The following is a 27,063-nucleotide window of genomic DNA, read 5'->3' on the forward strand; positions in this document are numbered from 1 at the left end:
GTCTCCTCTCAAGGAGCTGGTCAGCTGGCAATGAAGGCTTGAGCACACAAGTCTGCAACTGCCAATTTTACCTCAGCTGTCATAATTACCTCCAGAGGCAAGATGCAAAGCAGGTGATCTCTCTTTCAAAAAGTAAACGTGGTACTTTGCTTTTCTAATACTAATATTAAGTCTATAGTACCTCCTTGGTAAAGGTCAGGTCACCACCTTGTTGGTTTTCTTTCTTTCTTTCTTTCTTTTTTTTTTTTTTGTTTTTTTTTTTTTTTTTCTTTTTTTTTTTTTTTTTTTTTTGTTTTTTTGTTTTTTAAGACAGGGTTTCTGTGTGTGTGTGTCTTCCTGGCTGTCCTGGAACTCACTGTAGACCAGGCTGGCCTCAAACTCAGAGATCACCTGCATCTGCCTCCCAAGTACTGGGATTAAAGGCTCAAGTCACCACTACCTGGCTCATTGATTATTTTTTAACAGTAAAAGTACAGTGTCATTTAATATTTGAACTTTTAAAAAATAAGTAATTTGTGTTCATAGCTTTAAAAGCAAATGCTTTTTTAAACAATGTTTCTTGGTTTTTAAAATTGTTTTAAATATTTATTTTATTTTCCTGTGTGATTACTTTGCCTGCATGTGTGTATATTGTGTGCCTGCCTTCAGAGGCCAGAAGAAGACATCAGGTCCACTGGAACTGAAGTTACAGAGGATTGTGAGCTTCCATGTGGGTGCTGGGAACTGAGCCTAGATCAATAAATGCTCTTAACTACTGAGTAATTCCTCCAGCCCCTCTTACTGTTTTTAAAATATTTGATAACTACTGCGAACTTTCTAGTAGAATAGATGAATGTTTCCTTTTTCTCTGTTTTATTTTCTTACAACACAAAATGGTTGTCTTTTGTGTCTTCTTTATACTTGGACATGAGTTTTTGCTAATCCAGTAGTCAGTGTTTAATTATGGTGCTTTGTGAATACCATTTGTAGCTGGACTATATGGAAAGTTGAAAGAATATTCCTATGGACACCTATATACCTACAACCTAAGTTCAGTGATAACATTTCAGTATAAGTAGATATGTAGCAAATTGCTTTGACATACATCTGTTTATCCATTTGTTAGTCTGCTTTGTTTTTGAATCACATCAAAATAAGCTTCATTTAGATGAGAATCATTTCATTCTTAAACAGTATGTCCATCATTAAACAGTTTATTATTTGTTTATGGTTATTCTTGTTTTGTTTTTTGTTTTTTTTTTCGAGACAGGGTTTCTTTGTGTAGCTTTGTGCCTTTCCTGGAACTCACTTGGTAGACCAGGCTGGCCTCGAACTCACAGAGATCCGCCTGCCTCTGCCTCCCGAGTGCTGGGATTAAAAGCGTGCGCCGCCGCCGCCACCACCACCGCCCGGCTGTTTATGGTTATTCTTTTTCATATAAAATTTGTATATTATAAAAAATCACAAATCTGAACCATTTTATGAATTTTGACCAGCCTTGGCAAAAGAAAAAGGACCAGATAGAGATAGATAGATAGATAGATAGATAGATAGATAGAAAGAAAGAAAGAAAGAATGAATTTGCCTTTGTAGTCTGTGTAGACACCGAAGAGATGAAATGAGAGCATAATGGGTTCTGTCACAGCTATTCAGCCCTACTGTAGAGTGAAAATAGCCACAGAGCATACTTAGTGCAGTGAACGCTTATAGACGTGTCCCTGAGAAGTAGTATTCAGAAATAGATGGTTGGCTCCCTGTTAGGTTTGACAGTTGTGTAAGTAGCAGTGTAAGTAACATATTATCAATGCCTTTTCTAGTTAATTTATGCTCTCATTCCCTCCATGCCCTTCAAACCACTGTTTCGTTCGTTTTAATTTTTTTTAACAAATAAGATTAATTTCACCTATATTTGAGTTTTACATAAATGAAGTCATATAAGATGTGCTATAGTAGAACTTGTGTCATACAGTTCAGTATTTTCAACTATGACAGTCTGGCTGTTTGAACATTCTTGTCTCTTTAGATACTTATTTTCATTTCTTTTGTGGACTTGCTCTGCTGCAGGACAGACACTTAGCTGGTTTAGAGCTCTGGCCTAGGGCTACTCTTCATATAACACACTTAATTGGGTTGCTATTGCATTCCCGCCTGCATTTAGTGTGTTAATCTTTTTAACTTTAGTCTTAGTGAGTATACAGGCATCCTGGCTTGGTTTCAATTTTCAGTTTTGGGTGACTTGTAATGATATTGAACACCAGTTTTTTTTTAGTTGAAAATAATTTTCTCCAATACAATCTGTTCTAATTATATTCCCCTCCCTCATGCTTCACAAATCTTCCTGACTTTCCCACCCAAATCCACACTTTTTCTTTTCTATCTCATTAGAATATAAATAGGTTTCTAAAAAATAAAATAAAAATAAGTCAGCATGGAACAAAACAAACAGGAAAAAAAGATCCAAAGCAAAAGTAGAAGGAGCGTACAGACACGGAGAGAACATACTAATTTGATGTGTATATGTGTAGGTCTGCTTTAATGCTCTGTAGTTTTCCTGTAATCTTTGTGTCTGAATTTCATGCCTTTCAAATTACTTTATAAATTATTTTCCCTTGAGAAATTAAAAGTTTCAAAATGATCTCACATTGTTGTCTTTTTAAAATATTTTTCAATTCAATAGACTGAACCTCCACTGAATACTCCAGAAAACAGGGAATATACTGCTGAAATAATGTTCGAGTCCTTCAATGTTCCAGGCTTGTACATTGCTGTGCAGGTAAGTGACTCATACTTATTTAAGCTTGGCGTTTACATTTTATCCAGGCTTAATTTACTCCTAGCCATGCGTCTCTCTTTTCCCAGAAAGCTTTACCATAATTCACATTGTACCATATTCTCCTGATCTGATAATTTAGAAACAGTTAGGAAAGGGAGGTAATATTTATAGACAGAAAGAAAAAAAAATCCCTCTCTGTCTCCCTCCCTTCTTCCTTTTTTCCTCACCCATCTATATCTATCCATTCATCCAATCAGTCTACAGGGTCTTATTTAGTAATTTAGGCTGGTCTTGAACTTGTAGTCCTCCTGCTTCAGTGCTGGATTACATGCATCTTCTCTCATGCCTGACTTCTGACTGCTTTGTTTGGTGGGATTCTTTGAGTCTGTGGTCTTGCAGTGTAGCCTAGGTTGGCGTTGGACTTGTGCTGTAGGCTCCTTAGTGCTGCACTTCCCTAGTTTCCTCAGGGCTTTTCATTCACTAGTTTAACATCTGTTCCTTTTTGTTGATGTACAGTAGTCAGTAAGATTTCTGTAACCCAGTATAGTAATATATACATATTCTAGTTTGGGATCCTAATTGTTTATAGAAGACTTGTGGAAATGATCAGAAGACAGTTTCTAACTGTAAATGATAGATTTGAACTTTACCTAAAAAGGATATTTCAAAATTAAGTTTCAAACAGCTTTGTTTCTTTCTTTCTTACACTACATGAAAAATTTCAGTGTAAAACCTTTAGAAATATTGTGTGGTGATAAGCAGTCATTGTATTACTGCAATGATTTTTTGTTAGATTAGGGTGGTGAGGCAGGTATGGTGGCTCATGGCTGGAGTCTCAGGAGTCTTAAGCTAGATTATCGTTGAGTTTAAAGTAAAGGAGGGACCTGGTGTTACATTGCAAGTGGGCAAAGTTAGTGTTGTGTTTAATTCCTACTCATATATTTTGATTGTAAGAAATTAGCTTTTTAAAATGATGTTCTTAGTTTACAAGAACATTTTTTTATTTTAGGAAAGAATTGTTTTCTATTGGCTATGACGAGATTCTTGGTAGGAAAAAATGGTGTTGTGTGTCATTGATTTTCTAGTTAACCAGGGTGTCTGAAGTGTGTGTGGTGTTTGCAGTTAGGTACTTGTACAGTGCTAACTGCAGATTGCATTTAGGAACTTGGAGTCTGAGTTCTTCAGAGTAATGCTGACTTAGGCCGATTGGAGACCTTGGTACTTTGTGTTAGTCTGAGTAATGATATGTTTAAAAGTTTGGGCAATGTAGTGGTGCACATGGTACGGGTCACTGTTGGTTGTGTCTAGGAAGAGAGATCCTCATAAACCGAACTTTCTAAGTGGCCTGATGCAATAAAAGACCATGAACTTCTCTGAGTGAACTGTGGACCGTATGCAGTATCATTATAGGTTACTTCTAGAGACTTGCATCCCTAGTGATTCTTTAACAGTGTATTTTTGTCTCTCTCATTTTTTTCTAGGCTGTTCTTGCCTTAGCTGCATCCTGGACCTCAAGACAAGTAGGAGAGAGGACGCTGACGGGTACAGTAATAGACAGTGGAGATGGAGTCACTCATGTCATTCCTGTGGTAAGGACAGAAGAATTGTTAAGAGAATGTGAAAAAGTACACCTAGAAGTAAATGATAGGAATTAATGACACCTTCCTTTATAAGACTGAGAAACTAACTCTTTGTGCTGTTTTCCTGAGCCACCATCATGGACCTCTTGAGGTTCTTAAGGATGGTAAGAGCCGAGGTCTTAAGAGCATCAACAGTTCTGAAAGGAGACAAAGCCAGCTCCCTGTCATACTGTGCCCTAAACAGTTAGGTTTGTAACTGATGAAGGTCACAGAGATGAGGACAGTGGACCTCACACAGTATGGCATGATCAACTTCAGATTTGATTTTCACTTAAAGACCTAGGAAAGTGGCAGAATAATCTGTGCTAAGAATCTTAGCTGCCACCATGGGCCTTGGAGGAGCAAGATGAGAGCACACAGGAGGGCAAGTTCTCAGTGAGCTCAGATAGCACATGACAGCTTCCAGGTGTGGTGCACATTACACCCGCCAACCCCGGGTTTTCTGGGTGAATAGTTGGCCTGGCCAGCAACTTCATAGAAGTGGAATTACATACTCAGGTCTTTGTGACAGGCTTTGTTCATTTAGACAAATGTTTACAAGATCATCTATGTATAGTGGGTGTACTACTTCATTTCTTTATGTTGCTAAGTCATATTTCACTTGTGGGAGACCCGCTCCTGCTTTTACCCCAGGGTACTCCTGAGGAGGGAGAAGTGAGAAATATTTAGATAGAAGGATAGAGGGGAGAGAGACAGTTAGAAACACAGGATAGCTCAGGAGTGCCTGGATCCTTACCCACTGCAGGACCCCTCTGTCTCTTCTAAAGGGCTTTTGAAAGGAATGCCAAGCAGCAGGGTAGTAGACCTCCTCTTACTAGATCAAAGCATACCACACATCCAAGTGCAGACCCTTCCAAATACCTGGTAACCACACACATGGTCAAGCCGTCTTCTTATGCAGCTTTGATGGGTAAAGCAAGCTCAGATCTCACTAGGAAACCTCTGTGGGCCTCCACATTCACTGTGTGGAGATATCCCCTTTTGTTTACTTTGAGTATCTTCAGTATCTTATTAGGATGTGCCTAGAATTTAATAGCTTTGTGTAACTTACTCAATAGCTCCTTTTCTTTCTTAGTGGTATATCTAAAATAGTTGTGGGCATGGGGATGACTTGGGTAAGAGTGTTTGTACTGGAAGGATGGAGACTATGTTCAGGTCCCTAGCACCCACATAGGAAGGAGCACAGAACTGTACATGCATAATCACAGCAGTGGGAAGCAGAGACAGTGTAGCCCAAGAACTCAATGGCCTAGCTGAAAACAGCAAGGTTCTGGTTCAGTCAGAGACACTGTCTTGAGGAAGACACCCTGAATCCTACCCCAGCCTTTCAGATGCTGGGATTTTTGGCATGCTTGCCACATCTGGCTAAGAAATAGATCTTAATATTTTGATCAATTAATTTTCAGAACTATTATATGGGAGTGGGGTAGGGCATGCTTGTGCCAGGGCATGTGAGTGGAGTTGGTTCTCCTTCCACCTTTATGTGGATTATAGGGATTGGACTCAGGTTTTCAGGCTTTGAAGCAAGTGCGTTCCTCACTAAGCCATTCTTACACCGCTGAGAACACACAAGTGAAGTTGACCCTGTTCTCTTGCCTGCAGGCTGAAGGGTATGTCATCGGCAGCTGTATCAAACACATTCCAATTGCGGGAAGAGATATAACATACTTTATTCAGCAACTGCTGCGAGACCGAGAAGTAGGGATCCCCCCAGAACAGTCCCTGGAAACTGCCAAAGCAGTGAAGGTAAGCTCTATCTGCATGGTTCAGCTGGAAATTAGTCACGTGCTTGACTGCTGGCAAAGAATTCTCTGACCCAAGTTCTCTCAGCCAAAGTGACCCTTCTAAGTTGTTTTCTCTGTATTTCTCACAAACCCTTTGTGTATTCTCTCCATGTTCATATTGAGAGTATTTAAACATAGATTTTGTGGTTGTTCCTTTTATTAAAAGTAAAGATTTCGACGGGTGGTGGTGGCACACGCCTTTAATCCCAGCACTCAGGAGGCAGAGCCAGGCGGATCTCTGTGATTTCGAGGCCAGCCTGGGCTACCAAGTGAGTTCCAGGAAAAGGCGCAAAGCTACACAGAGAAACCCAGTCTCGAAAAACCAAAAAAAAAAAAAAAAAAAGTAAGGATGTATTTTACCCAGAAATCATTACATCTCAGTTTATTCTGAAGTATTTATTTTATTTTATTTTTTGTTTTTGAGACAAGGTTTTTCTGTGTAGCCCTGGCTGTCCTGGAACTCACTCTGTGGACCAGGCTAGCCTTGAACTCCCAGAGATCCGCCTGCCTCTGCCTCCTGAGTTCTGGGATTAAAAGCATGTGCCACTACCACATGATGTTTATTTTAATCCTAATAGTTTTCTGTTGAGCTCAACTCTTGTTGAGCTCTGTAGTGTAGATGCAGTGTGTTACTCAAGTGATGTGGAACATGGACAGACACTGTGATGGGCATATGAGGTACTTGATTAGGTTTTTGACTATATGCATTGTTTATTATGTCAGTCTTTCATGCAAGCAATCAAAATATTTTCCCTATTTTGGCATTGCTTTTGAGTTTGTCATTTATCCACAAAACCAAAAATTTCTGTAGTTCTCATGTTTGAATATATAAAACTGCCTTTGCAAAAATAACTCCATTTATTTGCATCTCTTTGTATGACATTTGTGGAGGTGTCTTTGTTCTTTCAAGCTTAGGTATAAAGATGCTTTGACTACTTCCTGTGTATTAAAGAAACTACAAAATGGTTTCCAAACTTTTTCTCAAGTTGGTAACCTGAAAACTAAATATGTAGAACTGTGCATGGTGGCACACACCTTTAATCCTGGTACTTGGGAGGCAGAAGCAGATAGAGCTCTGTGAGCTGGAGGACTACCTGGTCTACATAGCAAATTCTAAGACAGCCAGTGATAAACAGAGAAACTGTCAGACAACCCAAACTACTAAATACGGATGAACAAAAATGAATACAAACACTACTACTTTCAACTTTGGGAAATCTATAGCATTAAATCAAAGAAAGCAAATGAAAATCTGCTAGGAATTTAAATTTATTTCAGGGAAGATTGCTTGAGCTGAAGGTCTTTTAAAAAAACATCTCTTCATGAAATTCCCACCTTCATGGAGAGATGTGTAAGATAATGAACTTGTTCATTTTTCCTAGGAGTCTTTCCTTTTGTGGAGGGATTGAGACAGGTCTCACTATATAGCCCAGGCTGGCCTCTAACTCACAGAAGATCCTCCTGCCTCTGCCTCCCCAGTGCTGGGATTAAAGGTGTGCGTCACCACAGTGCCACATCATAATAGGCTTTTTATATCTTTTTGTTATTTGTGATAATATTTTCAGCTACCTTGGGAGGAAGAGTCCTTGATGTGCAAAATTACAGGAAATTGTGTATGTTATTTAAATAAATTGCCAGAGGGATAGAAGCGATGTGACACAGTCACAGATAATCACATGTTAATTCAGTCTTGCAGATAACAGCAGAGTAGCTTACATTTTCATATTTCTTTCTTTATTCATTACCTTGATAAGAATTAGTTTTGTTCCACTTAGGCATAAAAGACCATTTTAATTTGTGTAGGTATAGCTATTCTTTTTTATTTGCATGTGCTTTTTCACTTTTCTAGAACATTCTATTCTGTTATGGACATAGTAGATGGTGAAGACTTTAATGAATGTTTTCATAAAGTAACATTAAAATAGTTAAGACCAAGTCTAGTCTTTCATATTTTAGTTGTGTTAATGGAGTCAGAAACTATGTATGGATGAGCCATTCATTTGTACTACACAATATGATATTCTAGCATTAAATTTTCACCTATCAAAATTACCTAATTAAATTTAATAAAAATGGTTTTCATTCAATTCTGTTTGATTGATATACTATACACTATCTTCTTTTTCTTAACATTACCTAAAACAAGAGGAAAAATTACTTTTGTTTCTTTATTTGCTTTTTAGGAACGCTATAGTTATGTCTGCCCAGATTTAGTGAAAGAGTTTAACAAGTATGACACTGATGGGTCCAAGTGGATCAAACAGTACACCGGGGTCAACGCCATCTCCAAGAAAGAGTTCTCCATTGACGTTGGCTACGAGAGATTCCTGGGGCCGGAGATCTTTTTCCACCCAGAGGTAACGCTTGGTAGTTGATGGTTTGTTTGTTTTTAAATGGAGTTGCTTTGAAATATGCAGCAGAAAGTTAAGGAAATTGAGAGAGAATCAATCTCAGAAACTTTCTTTAGTGTCCTAAAGCAGCACAGAATGGTTTCTGCCATACCCCATCCCTCCCCTGAGAAACAGCTCCTCTTAAAGCAGCCTTATCTGTCATCCTACCTCTTCAGTCTTTATGGCTCATGGAAGAGCAGGGAAGAGGGTAGCCTTTCCAGTTTGTAATGACTGAAACCGTGGGGAAGACTCCGCAAAGCCTGCACCCAGTATAAAATGACTGTGTGCAGACCGCAGTTACTGTCCCAGCTGGAGCATTGTCTCTGACCTGTGGGATCTAAAGACATAAAGACAGTCTTAAAACAACAAATGGGTGTGATAGTCTAAAATAATAACAAAGCCTTCCGGTAACTTGGTATTAGGAATTTAGCTCCATTAGAATTTTAATACTCAATGTCTGCTGTGCTTGTATAGCATCAAGAACAGTTTTGGGTTTTTTTTTTTTCTTCACTTATTATTGGCAATGACTTTCATGGTCTCAGATTAAGCATTGGATATTGAAAGCTGAAGGATTATTTAGTCTTACTCTTTTTGAGTTGAGAGAGTAAGAAAGGCAGTTAAACAAGAGTAGTTGCTTTCACAGATGGGCATGTGTGTTGAGGGATAGAAGGAGAGTGCATAAGTCTGCTTGGGAGAGCCAGGGAAACTTCTCAGAGAGTGACAAATGGTGTCAGCCCAGCGGTTGGGGGCTCTTTATCTTACATCATAGTCTGGAAATCTAATGTGGAAATGACAGATTTGTGTACAATAAAGAAAGGTGGTTTTCGGTCAGAACAATGATGGGAACAGGTTGGAAGCATGTAAGCTTACTGCAGTGTTTCAGGTAAATAAATGACTGTGTCATAGAGAAAGGAGGTGAAGGAAAATGGAGGTCCAACGATGTAGCAATTTGGCTTAGATGTGAGAAGGATAAGAATATGAAGAATCTATAACTTGAGTAACTTAGATCTTTGAAGCAAAGTGTGGCGTTGCAGTCAGAATAAGTAGTGCAGTCAGAACAGATGAGTCTGTGTCCACCTTTCCTTAGCTGAGCATGGTGCTACAGTTGTAGAATCTCATCCCTCTAGAAGCTAAGGCACGAGAGTCTAGAGTTTGAGGCCATCTTGGGCTCCACAGTGAGACCTCCCTACCCCCCACTCCACCCCCCCCCCCCCCCCCATCCCATCCCGTCCCAAAGGAAAGCAAAGCCAACAACAGAACATCTGAGTTCGTGGGATTTGCAGCCTTGACATCCTAGTTTATTTTGTATTGACTTGGAGCTATGGAAGATAACTGCCTCTTCTCTCCCTGTTGTCCCTGTGTTCCCTCTGTGCCCCAGTACTCCCTGACACTTGAGTTAAGTCACAGCGCTTCTGTCTGCTTGAGCCCTGTGCATGCCCTGTGACCAGCTCCTAGCCTGTGCCGGTTACCACGTGGTCATTAGCAGCTCATTTGTTCACTTTTAAAGTGATGATCAGGAAAATCTCTTCTCAGGATATGTAAATGCATAATTTATTTGTAAATTAAAATTTCTGGATTATGGAGCTTTCTAGACTTTCTATAGAGTCCTAATCCTTCTCTTTCAGTCTGGAGGGTCCCATTGCCTCTTCCCTTTTCTCTTGTGTGGGATACTTTGACTTGTGTCCTGTGTCTTATTCATTCATACTGTCCAGTTTTTGTCAGGTAAAGATCATTTGTTCCTAGATTTACTGATAAAGCAGAGGAGATGAAACCTTGTTATGTCCCAGAAAGGCTCCTACATGGTGGGTAAAGGTTTGCAGACACAGGAAAAAGGGAGGGATGAAGGAAGTGATTAGTAGTCTGCGAGGTTCATTTAAGGGACTTTGATACCCCTGTGTGCTTTCGTTACTTTTAGGTAGGACAAAAATAGCTCAGGAAGCTGTTTTCTGAAGAATATTCTATTCTTAAGAATAGATTAAGCAGAAGTCTTGATGAGGAAAAAGCATTTGGTGGACTCCTATGGAGAGAACTGGGGTTGACTATGCGACTGTGTGTCCTTGCCTCCTCCTACCTCAATTTCTAAGCTCCCATCTGTAGTTAATTCTTTATGGGAAAGGGCCATTATTATCAAACCACTTCATTCTTGTTTGGTGTTTGAGGAGGCCCTGCACGGCCTTGTCTTTGTGTTGTCTCTGTGTTGTTTTGATTTTTGCTTTTAAAAATTCTCTGTACTGGTGGTGTTAGTTTGGGAAGAGAAGATTAGGGAAGTGTGTTTGGTTAATTCACCATAATTTCCCAGAATGGAGCTTGGTGTGTGTGTGTGTGTGTGTGTGTGTGTGTGTGTGTGTGTGTGTGTGTGTGTGTGTGTGTTAGGAAGTGTGTCACTTCCCCAGTGAATTTTGAAGTTCCTTATAGATACTTCTGTGTTCCCATTTCCCTGTCATTGGAAGTATTCATTCATTTTTTAAAAATTCAGACTAGATGAATGTTTGAGTATTTAACCTATCCAAGATTTGAACACTAAGATATAATGTATGAAAGATCCAAGAAAATTTATTGTTGGTTTTTGTTAAAATTTTTATTCATACAATATATTTTGATCATAATTCTTTCCCCTTCCCAAACTTTTTCAGATCCTCTCCCAAGCTCCCTCCCTACCCAACTTTATGCTGGAACAGGCTCTCTTTAAAAAAAAAAAAAGAAGAAGCAGTAAGCTAAAAAGTGCACAATAAAACATGAAGTCTGAAGGCAGTTTTCTATTGACCTTCTGGGCGTGGGGCCTGCCCTGGAGTGTGGTGGATCCCCAGTGGCTCTCTGTGGGCAAAAACTGATTCTCCCAGCAGGATCAGTTGTGAGTAGTTTCTTACAAAGGGTGGAAGTGTGTCCAGTTACTCTTCTCGGTGCTGCAGTTTTGTCTAGTGTGAGCCTGTAAGAGTCTGGGTTTGTGTGTGTGTCACTCCTGTTGTCTGGAGGACACTGTCCTTGGAGTCACGCACACCTCTGGCTCCTACGATCTTTCAGCCTCTTCCTTCTGTAGATGCCTGAGCCTTGTGGGAGGTCTTTAATACAGACATCCTTTTGAAAGTTTGTTTTTAAGCGGCTACATTCACCACAAATATCAGAAAGAACTGGTTTCTTTTGGAAGGAATGCACTTGGCATTTTGAATTTTTTTTAAGAAAAAAATGTAAGCCATTTTATGCTTTAAATTTTGAATATATTTCTTTTTTTTTTAATATATTTCTAAGTATAAGAAATATGGGATATTGAATTTATTTGGGATGTTCAGTTCACCTAAATAATTCTCCTTTAATAACCCCTTAGAACATTCTCATCTTTGTGCCACTGAGAGCTGACCAGGACACAGTTAGAGTTCGGACTGACTGCTAGAACAAAGCTGAAGGAAGGGCTGAGTATTAGTTTGGGGGAGCCACTGTTCAGTTTATTATAATATTGAGGAACTTGTAGTAATTTATTACTAACCTGTTTAATAATGTTTTGTCTTTCTTTATAAAATACTCACTGCTTTAGTGAATATTAATCTGATTTTATTTTCTTAATTATTTTATTATTTATGTATATGGGTGTTTTGCTTGCATGTATGTCTGTGTACCATTTCCTTGCTTGGTGCCCACTGAGAACAGAAGAGGGCATTAGATCACCTAGAACTGGTGTCTTGGATGGTTGTGAGCCTCCATGTATGTGGGTGCTGGGAATTGAACCCAGGTCCTCTGGAAGAACAGCCTGTGCCCTTAATTGCTGAGCTATCTCTCCAGCTCCAAATATTTTTTTAAACTGTTTATGGATGCATGTTGGTATACTTGAATGCAGATGCCTGCCAAAGTCAAAGGGATCGATCTTCCTGGAGCTAGTTACAGGAAGCTGTGAGCTACCCAGTACAGGTGTTAGGAACTGAACTCAGGTCCTCTGCAAGAGCAGCACACATCCTTAACCCCACAGGGCCACTATTCTGATCTTCGTTTGGAATTCTGTAGTGCAATAGTGCAATAGCACCTGAAGTTCTCCAACAGGTAGCCCAAGTTAAACTTCATTTCTTTTCTGTATTAGAATTTCTGTGGTGTATATTATGAGACCATTTAAAGGTTTTGTAATGTAGTCGGAAGATTTCCTGTGTCCCAGTCTGCTGGCGATTGGAACAAATCTCTCCCACTTGCGTTCCCCAAGTAAACACACAGAGGCTTTATATTAGTTATAACTGCATGGCCATGGTTCAAGCCTTTTGCTAGCTAGCTCATATATCTTAAATTAACCCATAACTGTTAATCTATGTATAGCCACATGTTCGTGGCTTTACCTGTGTCCCATTAGATGTTGCTCTTTGGGCGGCTCCCTGGTGTCTCTCCCTGCTTTCTTCCTGTCTCTCTCTTTGAATTTCCTGCCTGCCTCTAAGCTACCTTGCCATAGACCAGACAGCTTTATTTATTAACCAATCAGAGCAACACATTCACAGCATACAGAAAGACATTCCCCCATCATTGTAAAGTTTTGCTTTTGTGCATTCCTAATTAAAAACTAAAAACTAGATGTGACAGTGCATACCTGTAAACCCAACACTCAGTAGGTTAAGGTAGAAAGGAAGATTACTGAAAACTCTAGGCTGGTAAAATCAGAAGTGAGGCAGGTGACTGCTGTGAGGACACAGAGCCAGCTGCAGGTTGACCAGCTGTGTTCTAGCCTTCTCACAGTGTGGCAGATAAGGTGAACAAGACTGTGGAAAGGTTAGCAGTGTATGCACAGGGTGTGTGGGAGTGGGGTGGGGGAGCGCTGTTTTAGGTAAATAGCGAAGAGGACAAAGGACAATGAAGAGACTTTAGTTCTGTCTTAACAGTAGGAGGATGTTGTAAAAATCAATGCAGTAAAAAAGATTTTTCTGTCAAATTGTTATTCTCTGTCTAGATTTGGGGCAATTCAGGGTTGGTTGTTGTTGTTTCTAACTGGAATCAGTGCCAGGTTCTGAGGTTGAAGTATTACCACGGGCCATTAAAGGTCAGTGCTTTGAGAACTAAAGGCTCTTCAGAGCGCTTGCAGTTGGAAGCCAAGAAAGATTGTCTGTAATCACAGATGTCATCGTGGACAGTAAGATTTAAGATTTCAAGTTCTGATTTGGTTTGTTTCAGTCAGTCTGCTTCTGCCTGTGTGTGAACTTGTCTTTAAATGACATCTAGAGCTAGCTGAGCTGAACTTTGTTTCCCATTTTCCTGTAGTGCAGTGTAGGGGTCTACTTCCCAGGTAAAACCCTGGCATGTGTGTTTGCTTTTGAGCATCACAAGTTAGAAATGGCTTTATTCTGACTATGAATACATCCTATGAATACATCACTGACACTTTGTTCTTCTGTTGATAAAGTTCTTGAGAACGTTATAAAGTACTGAAGACTGAACTAGTGTTCCTAAGGGAAGACAGGGGTTAGGTTTCTGTCATCATCCTATCTGTATATAGCCCTGGTCTATGTGTGCCACGTTTGAACTAATCGTCATCCATACTGCTGTCTGTCCATCTCTGAAGGATGCTGCCTAACTGGTGCTTTGTTGGTAAGACACACAGCCCAGCCTTCTTCCTAGACACATGTGGACTACATACCAGCACTGTGCCTTTCTAGACAGCAAGATTACCAGTCATAATAGGAAACAAAAAACGACACTCAATGGCTGTGAAAAGGACAGGTTTACAGTATGACGGCTAAACAAGACAAATTATCAGCCTGTTGAGCTTCAACCAGGACTGTGCACACTTGAATTGAAAGTGCTGCTGCTCTGTGTAGGAATAAAGGTCACCTGTTGACCTGAGGGCTGTAAGTCTGTTCACACCGGCAAGGTTGCAGATGCAGAATCTACTGCTAGGGCAGGAGGCATCTATTTCACCCTTACTGGTGGCCTGCTAGTGGTTGTTTTCACCTTCTCATAGACATTTTTACTTTATCTGTGTGTGCCCAATGACCTGTGGAGGTCAGAAGAGGGCATTGGATCCCCTGGAACTGGAATTAAAGGGGATTTGGGGGCCATCCTGTGGATTCTGGGAACAGATTCCAGGTCCTCTGGAAAAGCAGCAACTGCTTTAGATTGTTGACTTGTCTTTCTAGCACACCATTTCACTATGGTAACTGTTTTACATAAAGGACACAGATCAGAGTTCCCTTTGGGGACTTTTGAAGGAGCAGAGCCACCAGTATGTGCTTCTGCATCTGTGTTAGCTATCGCCTGATTGTTTTCTAGGTGGTGATTTTGATGTGTACGTATTCTCTTAGCAGTGTACAGAAGTTTGTACTGTGGTGCCTGCTGTCCCATAATAGAGGCAGGCTGTGCATGCTCTTTCCTCTGTATAGTGTGTACATTCTTTTAATTGACTGTCACCTGACATCTGTCCTCAATAGCTTTAGTTTGTTGAAGACCAGGGTCCTTTTACTCTTGAGCTAGGTAATTCAATCTTTTGTTACTGTAATATTTAAATCAACAACAGCCCCATAGCTCATGTGTAAAATTTACTTATCTTTCAGTTTGCTAATCCAGATTTTACTCAGCCTATCTCAGAAGTTGTAGATGAAGTCATTCAGAACTGCCCCATTGATGTCAGGCGTCCTCTCTACAAGGTCAGTGTTGACAGCAAAAATTGGACTTTGGGGCAGGGGGTAGGGGAGATCTGTGGTTGGTATGTAAAGTGAATAGAGAATATCTTAATAAAAAAAATAAGAGAAAAAAATCTAAGCCACAGCCAGGAAAAAAAATTGGAGCTTGAGGGGGAGGATCTGTGGTTGGTATGTAAAGTGAATAGAGAATATCTTAATAATTTAAAAAAAAAAAAAAAATGAGAGAAAAAAAATCTAAGCCACAGCCAGGAAAAAAAATTGGAGTTTGAAATTTGCTTTTCATAATACTGAATAGCCTATTTTAAAACCTGTATTTTCACAATTGAATTCCTTGTATATTTGTCTTTAGATTGTTTGTCTTTTAGAATGAAGGTCATAATTGTTTTGTTTTCTTTGCCAACACAGAACATTGTCCTCTCTGGTGGTTCAACCATGTTCAGGGACTTTGGACGTCGTTTGCAAAGAGATTTGAAAAGAACTGTAGATGCCAGGCTGAAGTTAAGCGAGGAGCTGAGCGGTGGTAGATTGAAGGTTGGTTTTCTCAACTCTTGGCTGGGAAGATCGAAGGCTGGCCTCTTGGTTATGTAGTCAGAACAGAACATCATCTCACTTAGGAACATCAGACCAGCCTGCAGGTGTTCTGCTGGAGCGTTGTTTCTGTCCACAGACTCATGGCCTGCAGTCTGTCGTGTGGCACTGGATCTGTTGGGATCTGTGGAGTAATGGCATGACTTCACAGCTCAGGCAGACTGCTTATGCAGTAGGTGTTTGTGCTTGTTTTCCTCCTCAACCGACCAGTTTCCCTGCCCCACACATACCCTCCACTGTAGGGAAGGCTGATTTAAAATCTGTGTATAGGCCCGGTGAGATGGAGCCCTGGAGCCCATGGAAAGGGAAAGGAGAGAACCAGTTCCACAGTGTTAGCCTCTGACCTCCTCAGGTGCACCATGGCACACACATGCCGTACACACACACACACACACACACACACACACACACACACACACACAATAAACTTTTAGAGAAAAAGTTTAAAATCTGGGTTTGGAGAAACAGTCAAGAAACATACACTCCTTTTTTTAAAAATTAATTTTGACATTTATTTGGGGAGTGTGTGTTGTGCGTGTGTGCGTGCATGTGTGTGTGCATGTGTGTGTGCGCGTGTGCGTGCATTCACACATGTTGAGATAAGAGAATAACTTACATGAGTTGGTTTTATCCTTTTACCATGTGGGTCCTGGGGGCAAACTCTGACAACAAACGCCTTTTCCCACTGAGCCGTCTTGATGGCCCGACACAATAAGGTCCTCTAGGATTCAGTGGTCACTCAGTGTTTTCTGGCCATAGTTAAAGAACACAGGCTGTTTATTTTCTGCACTTCGTCTTGGTTTGGGTTTGTTTGGTCTCTCAACCGGGTGGGTGCAGTCACATCACAGAAGCGATATCATGCCACTTTTACTGCGTTTTATCAGCAGGTGCATGATGCGAACTGTCCCACCTACCAACCTTGAACACTTGCCAGGTTTCTCTGTGTGGCCGTTAACTTTGCCTCTGCATGTCCACACTTAGAGGGGCCTTCCAGGCTGTGTAGCTGTCCTGTTTTTCGTCAGACTTGGAACCAACAGTCTCAGCTCCATTGTTGTTTTCTTGAAATAGTTGTGGCTGAGGTAGTTGCCAAAAGCATAGCTAGTGTAATTATTTTCTGTTGGCCCTGCTGTTGCCCTGTGCATGTCTCCTTTTATGTATTTGAGTGTATGTTTGTATTTAATTATAATAAATGATAATTCAATATATGTATGCACACTGTGAGATCAAAGCAAGATAATCGCTCACCTATGTTCATAGCAGCTTTATTCATAATAGCCAGAAACTGGAAGCAACTTCCATATCCCTCAACCGAAAAATGGAGAAAGAAAATGTGGTACATTTACACAGTGGATAAAAAAACAAAGTGTGTAGCTTATGATTTGTGTCTGGAGCCTCTCAACTCTTGTCTTGTAGAGCTGTATAAAGTAGAGAAGCTTCTGGAAATAACTGTACTATGATGTGTGGTCTTCTCCATCCTGCTGTCCATCCTGTTTCTTCCTCAGTTTCCACTTCCACTCTGTAGATAACCTCAGTTAATTCCTGTCACTGGACTTTATTATTATTATTTTTGTGTATGTATATTTAAGCATATATGATACAATGTTGCTTTAATTTACTGTTAAAATGACGTTACTGTGTCACTTTTCAGCCCAAGCCTATTGATGTACAAGTTATTACCCATCACATGCAGCGGTATGCAGTCTGGTTTGGAGGATCAATGCTGGCTTCCACGGTGCGTAAATTGACTCGTAAATGTTCATGTTTTAGATAGAAGAATAAGGACTTAAAAACTTTTGTATGTATGCACATAGTATTGATAAAATTGGAAGCATTTCATTTTAATATTCTTCGTATCTTTTGCCTACTAGACATTATTTACTTCAGAGTGAGCTTATTATACTGCATTTTAGCATTTATCATAGGGGAAATTCTTTTAAATGTGTAGAAATATACACACCAGAATGTTACTGGTATTTCTGTTTAAACATCTAAAAATGTCAAGGTAAACATTAGCTTTCGTAGCATAGGAAATATAATGCTTTATATAATGTAACTGAATAAAGAGAATTAGTCTAGAATCCTTTCTCTAGACCAAAACAGCTTTAAAGCTACCTTAGAACATGTTCAAGTATCATTAGTCTAGTACATATTGGTGCTGTTATGCTAGGTCATGGGCTATTAAAATGGAGGTGTTTTTATATATATTAGTAGACTTACGACAGTGGACATAAAAACCATTTAAAATAAATAAGAATTGTTTTCTTTCTTTAGTTATCTTCTGTTATGCTATATTGCCGAGGCGTATGTGTAACGTGCCCTTTAGAATGTAGTAATGCAGCAGGTGGACAAGAAGGGAAACCTTGGAGGTGCTTGTAGTGTGATGTGGTTCCTGGTTCCTTAGGCTCATGCTGTACTTTAGAATCTGGGCACCAAGTGGGAAAGCCCTGTCAGAACAGACTGCACATCAGAACCCAGCAGACACAGGTGTCGGGCTGGACTATGGGGTGTGTATTAATGCCCTGCATTTCTGACAGATTTATGTATCATAGATTTTAATTATGATTTCTAGAGTTATAAGCTTTGTCCAAAAGCCGTGAATAAACTGATAAATGTTATACATTAACACCTGTTTTAAAGCATCTTTTACAGACCATTGGAAGATAGGAGTATTTGACCTTTTAAAAAATGCATCTTGTTTTGTTCTGTTTGCAGCCTGAGTTCTACCAAGTATGCCACACCAAAAAGGATTATGAAGAAATTGGACCTAGCATTTGTCGTCACAATCCAGTGTTTGGAGTTATGTCCTAAAGTTGACTTCTTGTTTATTGGGGTTAGGGAGATGGAAACAAGATAATCTTTCTGATGACCAGTTTTTGTCTGAATGGATGGTTCTGAGGTTTTTAACCAAACATGATCATACAGGAATATTTAATGAGTGTGTCAACATGCAGATGTAGAAGAGAGCCAAGATGATTGTTTTCCTTTAGGTTGAATATTTGAATCTTACGTGTATTAAAAAAGAAATGGGTTTTAGTTCTTTCTGTGCCCTTATATTTTGTATATTATTGACTTACCCAATGTGCTGGGCTCTGTGGGTGTGTAGATAGCTCTGTAATGCCTGATTGGGCACTGCTGAGTGGGCAGTGCAGGAGCTTGTTTATATTTCATACTTTTTTATACTTTGAGGAAAAAAAGTCAAAGAAAAACTGTAGTATTGGAGGGAAAAATGTGACCAAGGAAAAGATGAATTCAACAAGCAGCCTCATGGGACTTGGCTGCACACTCTGGGTTCCAGTTATCTCGAGCTGCTCCATCACTCCCTAGCCCACCAACGGTTCTCTCTGCAAACGCTTTGGATCTAAGAAGCTAGTCTCCTGGGTTAGCCGTTGTCTGCCCTGCTTTCCGGTTACTCACATTCTGTTTCTTGCTTTAAAGGAAAAGACAAGACTGTTGGACCAGTATTGCAATTCTGTAGAGTCCTTTCTTATTAAAACAATAATGTGATTACCAAAATTGACATATTTAAGGCCTAATGCCGTTCTAATAAAGGCAAAATTTATTTTTACTACTTGTTTCGGGCTCTTTGACATCTTTATAAGTTAACTAATATGTCTATTTTCTTCAAATTCTGCAGTAGCTCTTTAAAAAACACAGCGGTTGAATAGCAAGCTGACTTTTTTATGTGCTCTGTACAAATAATTGTGAACTTTTAATATGTTGAGTGCTTTCATTTTGATAACTGGATCTCCATTTGATATTTTCATTTGTATAACTCATTTGCAGTCTGAATTTTTTTTAGTGCCAGTCCCTGACATATCATGAAAAGTTCGTTTTCTTTGCATCTTAAAATATCTGGATCATGAAGAAAAGTGATGACAATAAATTAAAATTGAATTACCCTTTCTGATGGTTTTTCTTCATGCAGTGTAGGATTTCTGTTTCTGGAGAAACAGTGGGATTTGTTTAAGTCTCTAGCATGTGTGTGGTAGAATGTAAGATTTTAACAGTTATTTATAGAAGAGCAAATGGTATGGATTATAATCTTGAGGCACTTAAAACAGCAGTGTCAGGAACTACACGATAATACACAAAACACATAGAATTAGGAATGTATCTATATAAAGGTTACAAACCCTTACAATGCTTTTGTGGTCTTTTGCAATAAAACTATAGAGACAGACTTGGGGACTGAACATTATTTTTATGTAGAGTGTATCTGAATATTTAGAATTTCATTATTCATCTGAGAATGACTATGAGAAGTTGCATAATGAGTTTCATGAGCATGTTAACAAATGTGAGAGTGAGTTCCTTCCTCAACCTTGCCCTCTGGTGTTATCATTTGTCCATAGCAGTTACTGTCCCATCTTCTGGCCCAATAATCAGTACTTGACATAAAGGCTAGAGGGGTGCCTCAGGGCTTAGGGGCACTTGTGCCCTTGCAGAAGACCCTGCTTTCAGTGGACAACTGCCTGTAACTCCAATTCAGGGGGTCTGGTGTCCTTTTTTGGGTTTTGTGGGCAACAGGCACAACATAAACCATGGTACACATACACACTCACATGTGTAAAATAATTGAAACTTAAAAATTGCAGGTACTGTCTTTGGGGGGGTGGATATCTAGAAAGACATATTTACAGAGTCACGTCTTTAACTTTGTATGGGAAAACTTGTTGGAAACTTTAGGTGTACACTTGTTGGAAGACCTGTGCTGTGCTATGTGTTTCCTAAGCATTTCGGGATGTGTCCGGAGGAATAAGCTCTTTCACGTGAGCTGTATGCACCCAGGAATGCTAGGATGCTGAGGTGTTCTCTGATCACTTTTCACCCATGCCTTTTGAGCGGGGGTTTCTCCCCCAACCTGGGGCCATGTTTTCTCTTCAATTGTCCACCCTTCGAGGTGGGGTTCCAAACGTCCCACTGGGTCCAGCACATGGGTGTGTTTACTCACTACTGCCTCACCAGCTCCCAGAGATGTATTTTGACTCCGTGCCGTGGTCCAGGCTTTGTGCATAAAGACTGGCAAGCATTCTGTCCTGAGCTTGGAGGTAATAGAACAACCATGTTCAAAACAGCCATGTTCAGATGTTGCTATCTCTATCACTTTTGAACTTATTTTTAAAAGGGGGGGGGTGTATATATCTGTTTTTAGAATAGGTCACATAATTGGTACTTCATGTATCTACTTAAAATGTCTTAACATTCATCCTTAGCAAGATGGTCATTGAAAAGAGATCAGCCCTTGTCTGCATTCTGTTTCCTGTTACAGTCAGACAATACCCTGACAGAAACTTTTAAAAGAAGGAAGGAAGGGCGTATTTAGCTCACAGTTCCAGGGCACAGCTGCAGGGACGTCAAGGTGGCAGAGACCTGAAGAAGATGGTCACAGCCTGTCCACAGGACAGACGGCATGCATGCTGGCTCCCCCCAGAAGCTGGATCACAGGATTCTGAATTGCATCATGGTGAACACTGGACCACCACAGCCCTTTTGTTACATTTGGTCTGAACAGCATTTTTGTACTTATTTTTAATAAAATTGAAACTAATTTCTCAGGGCACTGGGAGCATAAATAAATGGATTTAAATTTTTGAGATGGAGTTTCTTTGTGTAACAGCCTTGGCTGTCCTGGAACTCACTTTGTAGATCAGGCTGGTAGAAATCTGCCTGCCCTGGCCTCCCAGATGCTGGAATTCAAGGCATGCGCCATCACTGCCTGGTTTAAATACTTTTTTCTTAACTGAAAAGGGAATTACATCTTTTTTTTTTTTCCTTTTTCTTTCTTTCTTTTTTTTTTTTTGTTTTTGTTTTGTTTTGTTTTGTTTTTTTGAGACAGGGTTTCTCTGTGTAGTTTTGGTGTCTGTCCTGGATCTCGCTGTCACAGAGATCTACCTGGCTCTGCCTCCCGAGTGCTGGGATTAAAGGTGTGCACCACCACTGATCAGCTAGGAAATTATTATTTTTGTTTTTTTGAGACAGGGTTTCTCTGTGTAGCTTTGCGCCTTTCCTGGAACTCGCTTTGGAGATCAGGCTGGCCTCGAACTCACAGAGATCCGCCTACCTCTGCCTCCCGAGTGCTGGGATTAAAGGTGTGCGCCACCACCGCTGGGCGGAAATTACTTCTTAAGCCCCATTGCTTTTTCATTCAACCATTATGATATTAATGTTTGTGTATATATAATGTATACATGTGTGCATGTTTGTGTGTGTACATGTTTAAGGTATCTGAGTCTGGGAGTGCCTGTGCAAGGGTGTGTGTGTGTGTGCTGGCACATGTGTGAGGTCGTAGAATAACCTCAAGTGTTAGTCCTCACCTTTCACCTTGTTTGAGGCTGTGTTTTATGATTTGCCACTCCAGGCTAGCCCAAGAGCTTCCAGGGACTCTCCTGTGTCCATCTCCAAACAGTGCTAAAAGAACTGATACGTACCCCATCTGGCTTTGTGTAAGTTCTAGGGGTTCAAACTTGTCCTGTGTTTGATGGCAAGCATCCTTACCCACTGTGTTCTTCCTAGCTTCGATTCTGGTATTTTTATCAAGGCAGCTACTTGTCTTAACTTATTTCCCAAAGAAAGTACTTTTTCCACAACGTGTGTCAGAGGTAGGAGTGGCAGCCTGTAGCTTCTGAGCCTAGTCCTCCCATCTTTCAGCTGTTGAGCTGAGTCCTCCCACCTGCCAGCCACTGAGCTTAGTCCTCCCACCTGCCAGCTGCTGACCTTAGTCCTCCCATCTTCCAGCTGTTGAACCAGCTACTGCTGTTCCCTGTGCTGCAAACCAGAAGCAGTTACCAGAACAATGCCTCTTTTCTTGCCTAAAGGATGCGTTTTTCAATCATCATTTCAGAGAGAATGGAAGTGTTCCTTCGGCTGTTGTCATAGACACTGAGATTTATTGGTAATGACCTAGGAATGTCTTAGGTGGCAATCTTTGAGATGCCGGACACAACGATAGTGAACAAAGTAATGTGTTTTTCTTCTGAGACTTAAGTTTGTTAGGAATTATGTATGTGTATGTATTTGTGTGTGTCCATGAAAACCAGAAGAGGGTGTTCGAGCCCCTGTGGCTGGTGTCGAAGGTGGTTGTAAGTTGTATGACGCGGTGCTGGGAACCAAACTGGCCCTCTGCAAGAGCTTTATGTTTGAACTGCCGAGCCATCTCTCCTGCCCAAGTATCTTTTCTACTTAGGACCATCGAGGTGGCTCGGCTGGTAAAGGCTCTTGTGGTCAAGCCTAGTGACGTAAATTCAAACCCTGGTTGGAAGAAAAGCAGCGCCGTCAGTGGTCCTCTGGCCTCATGTACACTGTGGTGCACGCATGCTCAAACACATGAAATTTTCAAAAGGTTTTCCTCTAAATATTAATAGCTACTGTATACTGTGCTCACCAAATCTTACCCTTACCCAGAATTATGAAGTACACTTTCCAGTGTTGTGTCTGAGTTCTGTGAGTAGCTGCCTTTTGTGGTTTATACCCCCCAGACCAACACAAACAGCCCCTTGCAGTATGTTAGCATTAAAACATCTTGTTTGTTCTGAGACACAATGAGCCTTTGCTTGAGGGGCATCGTGGGGTTGAGCACAACTTTTCCTCCCAATGGTTTCTTTATGTCTTCTATAATGACTGATTGTTTAATGCTGACATATTAGAGCCGAAATGTTTGAATACACATTTAAGCAGTAAAAAGTACTGAGTAGGAAACAAGAATTTGTCTTGAAGCAGTTAACATATGCTTAGGATAGGATAAAACAGAAAAAGCCCCTGATTACCCCCATCCACAAAAAGACAAACTCAGAGATGCTGGATTGAAAGTGCTCTCTTCCATAGAAGGGATTTAACAGAGAAAGCCATGTGCATAGCCGTTTCCTTTGGAAATCATCCTTGTTCGGGCCAAAGGGAAGGCTAGGTGGTTGAGGGCTTGTGTGAGGCCTGATGATCTTAGTTTGATGGTTTCCGCATTAACAACAAACTGCACATGGGGGTGTGCACCTGTCTTAACTCAGCTCCCCACATCTAGACGGGAGCAGAGGAGCTCCAAGTTCACCCACCATGGGGGAGGCGGCAAGGCTGCAGCTGCAAGAGAGCCTGCTTCCACATAGCTGAAGAGGAGACCTGCACCCCAAAGATGTCCACACAATGGTCCATGTGTGCCTGCACTAACAGGCACAAGTGCACCACACACAATACATAAATTTAAAAAAGTGAATTAAAGGAAATTTACCTCTGTATAAAGAGTAACTGCCAAGTGGACTCCTAATGAAAGCCTGCTGCATGTTGATTCTGGGGAAGTGCCCTGCCTTCTCTGGTGTGGGGGGCACTTGGCTGCAGCTGTCTGACCCTGAGTTTCCTGGGCATGGTGCACTTGCTTTGATACCCTTGGGACACTGCTGCTGCTTCCTGTAACTGGACTCAGCCTCTCACCCCCACGAGAAGAGCAGTGGATGCTCTTAACCGCTGAGTGATCTCTGCACACCCTTAACTAAGCCTTTAGAAATACTTCATGGAGTCATTCGCATCATTAACACTATTTTTATATTTGATATTGCACATGTGAGATCAGGAAGTGATTTTTTTCTATTTGGTAATTGTTAATTTAGCATTTAATGTACTTGCATGTATATTTGTAGCATAACATATATTTGTATAAATAAATAAATAAATAAATAAAATATATTTGTTTTCCTTGTCCTGTAACCTATTTTCCACCTTCAGTGGTTTTGTGTGTAGATACTTTTCTCCTGCAAAGGAATATCTATTACTTAACTTGTGTCTTAGTCTTGGCCAGCATTTGGCATAGAGCAGACAGGGGGTCAATAAATGCTTCCCACATTGACCCCCAAGAAGCATTTGTTTTAGTTATTTCCTTGGCACTTTCTCTGAGCTTGGAAGGTAACAGATGGTATGTGGTACCCTTTCCATCACAATCCCACCTCTGCCTGATAAAGTACACATTACCCTGAGGCAATGAGGCCCTGTGCGATCCAAGCTCTTTACAGTTCCACTGTCTGCAGTCACCTAAATGTCAATGGATAGACGTGTTCGTCATGATAGATGCTAAGTGCTTATGAGCCTCCATGGGGAGCATCCTCAGAGATAATTACAGGTGGTTGTAAACCATCAGATTACACCCCAAGGAAGCAGAGTGTCATCTGCAGTTGAAAATGTACAGAAGTGAATAAGCCATTATTCATCCTAACTTGATTTGTTTGTCAAACTTTTGCATGTTTACATTTGTTCGTCAACTACTTTGGCTTTCACGACAAAACAGGCCATTTATTATCAATTAACAGAGCTGCCGGGGCTGATGCAGTAGGTAAGGTGCTTGGCGTGCAAGCATGAAGACCCGAGTGTGACCCTTAGCACACAGGTTAAAGCTGGCCACTACGATGCATGCCTGCAATTCCAGCATGGAAAGACAGAGGCAGGAGGATCCAGAGGTTTGCTGGTCAGTCATTGCAGCCAGTGAACTCCAGATTCAATGAGAGACCTTCTTTAAAAAATTAATGTGAAAAAAAAAAAATCAGGTGGTGGTGGCACACACCTTTAATTCCAGCACTTGGGAAGCAGAAGCAGGTGGATCAGTTCCAGGCCAGCCTGGTCTACAGAGTGATTTCTAAGTCAGCCAGGGCCACGCAGAGAAACTCTGTCTTGGAAAAAAAAATGTAGGGCTGGCAAGATGTCTGAGCAGGTAAAGGCTGTTGTTGAGCAAGCTTGATGACTTGAATTCAATCTTTAAACCACAAAAAGAGGGAAGAAGATAATTGACTCTGCAGGTTGCCCTCTGACCTCCACATGTACATCGTGACATACATGCCCCTGTCCCAACAGGCATTGTGGCAAGGGCCTTTACCCCTGAGCTATCTGCTGAGCCTGGAAGAGATATTTTAAATGTTTCTGCTGCATGGCACCATGGTTGCAGAGACAGGTGGAGCCGGGCAGGCTCTGCAGATGAACCAGGAATTAGGCTTGCGGCTTGAAGCTGAGTTCCTTCATCAGCACCCTGGAGAGAAGAGCCAGAAACGGCTACCCACTGCTGCCCGGTGAGAGACTGCACAGAGTTAGTCACAGCACAGAATTAGTGGTGAAAAAGCAAACAGAAAGAGCACAAGTCCAGCAGCCACGGAAAGGCTGCCTAAGGGCAAAGGGGAACACGAGCAGGTAGGCCGTCCACAACCCCCTAGAGCCTGGGGCACAGGGATTGACACCCAAAAAAATCCAATGCACAAAACACAAGAGTCAGGTGGTAACTGATAGGCAGGCGGTGTCTGATTGGGGGGTTCCATCAGAAAGTGCATCCCAGGGCCAATGAGATGGCTCAGCCTGTAAAGGAACTTGCCACCAAGGCTGATGACCAAGGTTGGCAACCTAAATTCAATCCCTGGGACCAAAGAGTGGAAGGCACATACTGACTCCTGCAAGTTGTCCCCTGACCTCCACAGATGCACCCCTCCCCAGGTAAACAAAATAAATGTAATAATAATGATTATAATTATCAATAAATAATCACTAATTTATAATTTGTTATGTAAATATATAACCAATAAACATTATTATAAAGTAGAGTCCCACACCAAACCTCCTTCAGCAGGAGGAACACACCTACTTGTTTGAATTACTAAGACTAGCTGTCTACCCTAACCTTCAGAGATACATAAAAAAGACTATTGGAGAAATTATTTGGGCCACTCCACGTAGTTAAAAGGATATTTATTTAATGGCGAAACTCACAAATTAAGTAATGGGTAGGTCGCAGGGTCTGGGGAAGGTGTAATGCAGTCCAATGGTGTTCTCCGGAGCTCTACACAGTCAATCTGCACTGGTCAGCGTCCCGGCACGAGAGAGCGCCCAGAGCGAGCACTGGCCCATCCAGCTCTCGGTTCCCCAGGCGCCTCCCTCGCCCCGCCTCGTAGCGTGACAGTTGCCAGAGTCTCAATGGGGGTTGGAACTTCCAGAACCAAGTTGGAATGGCTACCCACTACAAAAGACACCCAGGGGAGATGGGTAAAACACTCCAACCAAATCAGGAATAAATACTGATAAGATTGTACCTTTTTAAAAGTTTTGTGCATAGTGTATGTAGATGTGCATGTGTATGTGTCTTCACCATGTATTAATTTTTAAAGACAGGGTCTCACTATGCAACCGTGGCTGGTGTGGTAGTTGGAATGTGATTGGCCCCTATAAGCTCATAGGGAGTGGCACTATTAGGAGGTGTGGCTTTGTTGGAGTAGGTGTGGCCTTGTTGGAGAAAGCGTGTCACTGTGGGGATGGACTTGGATGTCTCATATATGCTTAAGCCACACCCAGGGTTTC

At 41.0% G+C, this 27,063-nt stretch overlaps 1 protein-coding gene across 2 annotated transcripts in view; it reads left to right on the forward strand.

The window, feature by feature from the left end:
- Nucleotides 1-19,655, forward strand: part of Actr3 (actin related protein 3) — a 46,374-nt gene extending 26,719 nt beyond the window's left edge. For both annotated transcript variants that reach the window (XM_028874911.1, XM_028874912.2), the window contains 8 exons: nucleotides 2,657-2,752; nucleotides 4,234-4,341; nucleotides 5,995-6,138; nucleotides 8,360-8,533; nucleotides 15,079-15,171; nucleotides 15,574-15,699; nucleotides 17,405-17,488; nucleotides 18,469-19,655. In XM_028874911.1, the coding sequence (XP_028730744.1) occupies nucleotides 2,657-2,752; nucleotides 4,234-4,341; nucleotides 5,995-6,138; nucleotides 8,360-8,533; nucleotides 15,079-15,171; nucleotides 15,574-15,699; nucleotides 17,405-17,488; nucleotides 18,469-18,564 (921 nt within the window). In that variant the 3' untranslated portion in view covers nucleotides 18,565-19,655. The remainder of the gene's footprint in view (nucleotides 1-2,656; nucleotides 2,753-4,233; nucleotides 4,342-5,994; nucleotides 6,139-8,359; nucleotides 8,534-15,078; nucleotides 15,172-15,573; nucleotides 15,700-17,404; nucleotides 17,489-18,468) is intronic.
- Nucleotides 19,656-27,063: the final 7,408 nt, after the last annotated feature.

This window comes from Peromyscus leucopus, chromosome 15, assembly GCF_004664715.2.
Source record: "Peromyscus leucopus breed LL Stock chromosome 15, UCI_PerLeu_2.1, whole genome shotgun sequence".
Lineage (NCBI taxonomy): Eukaryota > Metazoa > Chordata > Mammalia > Rodentia > Cricetidae > Peromyscus > Peromyscus leucopus.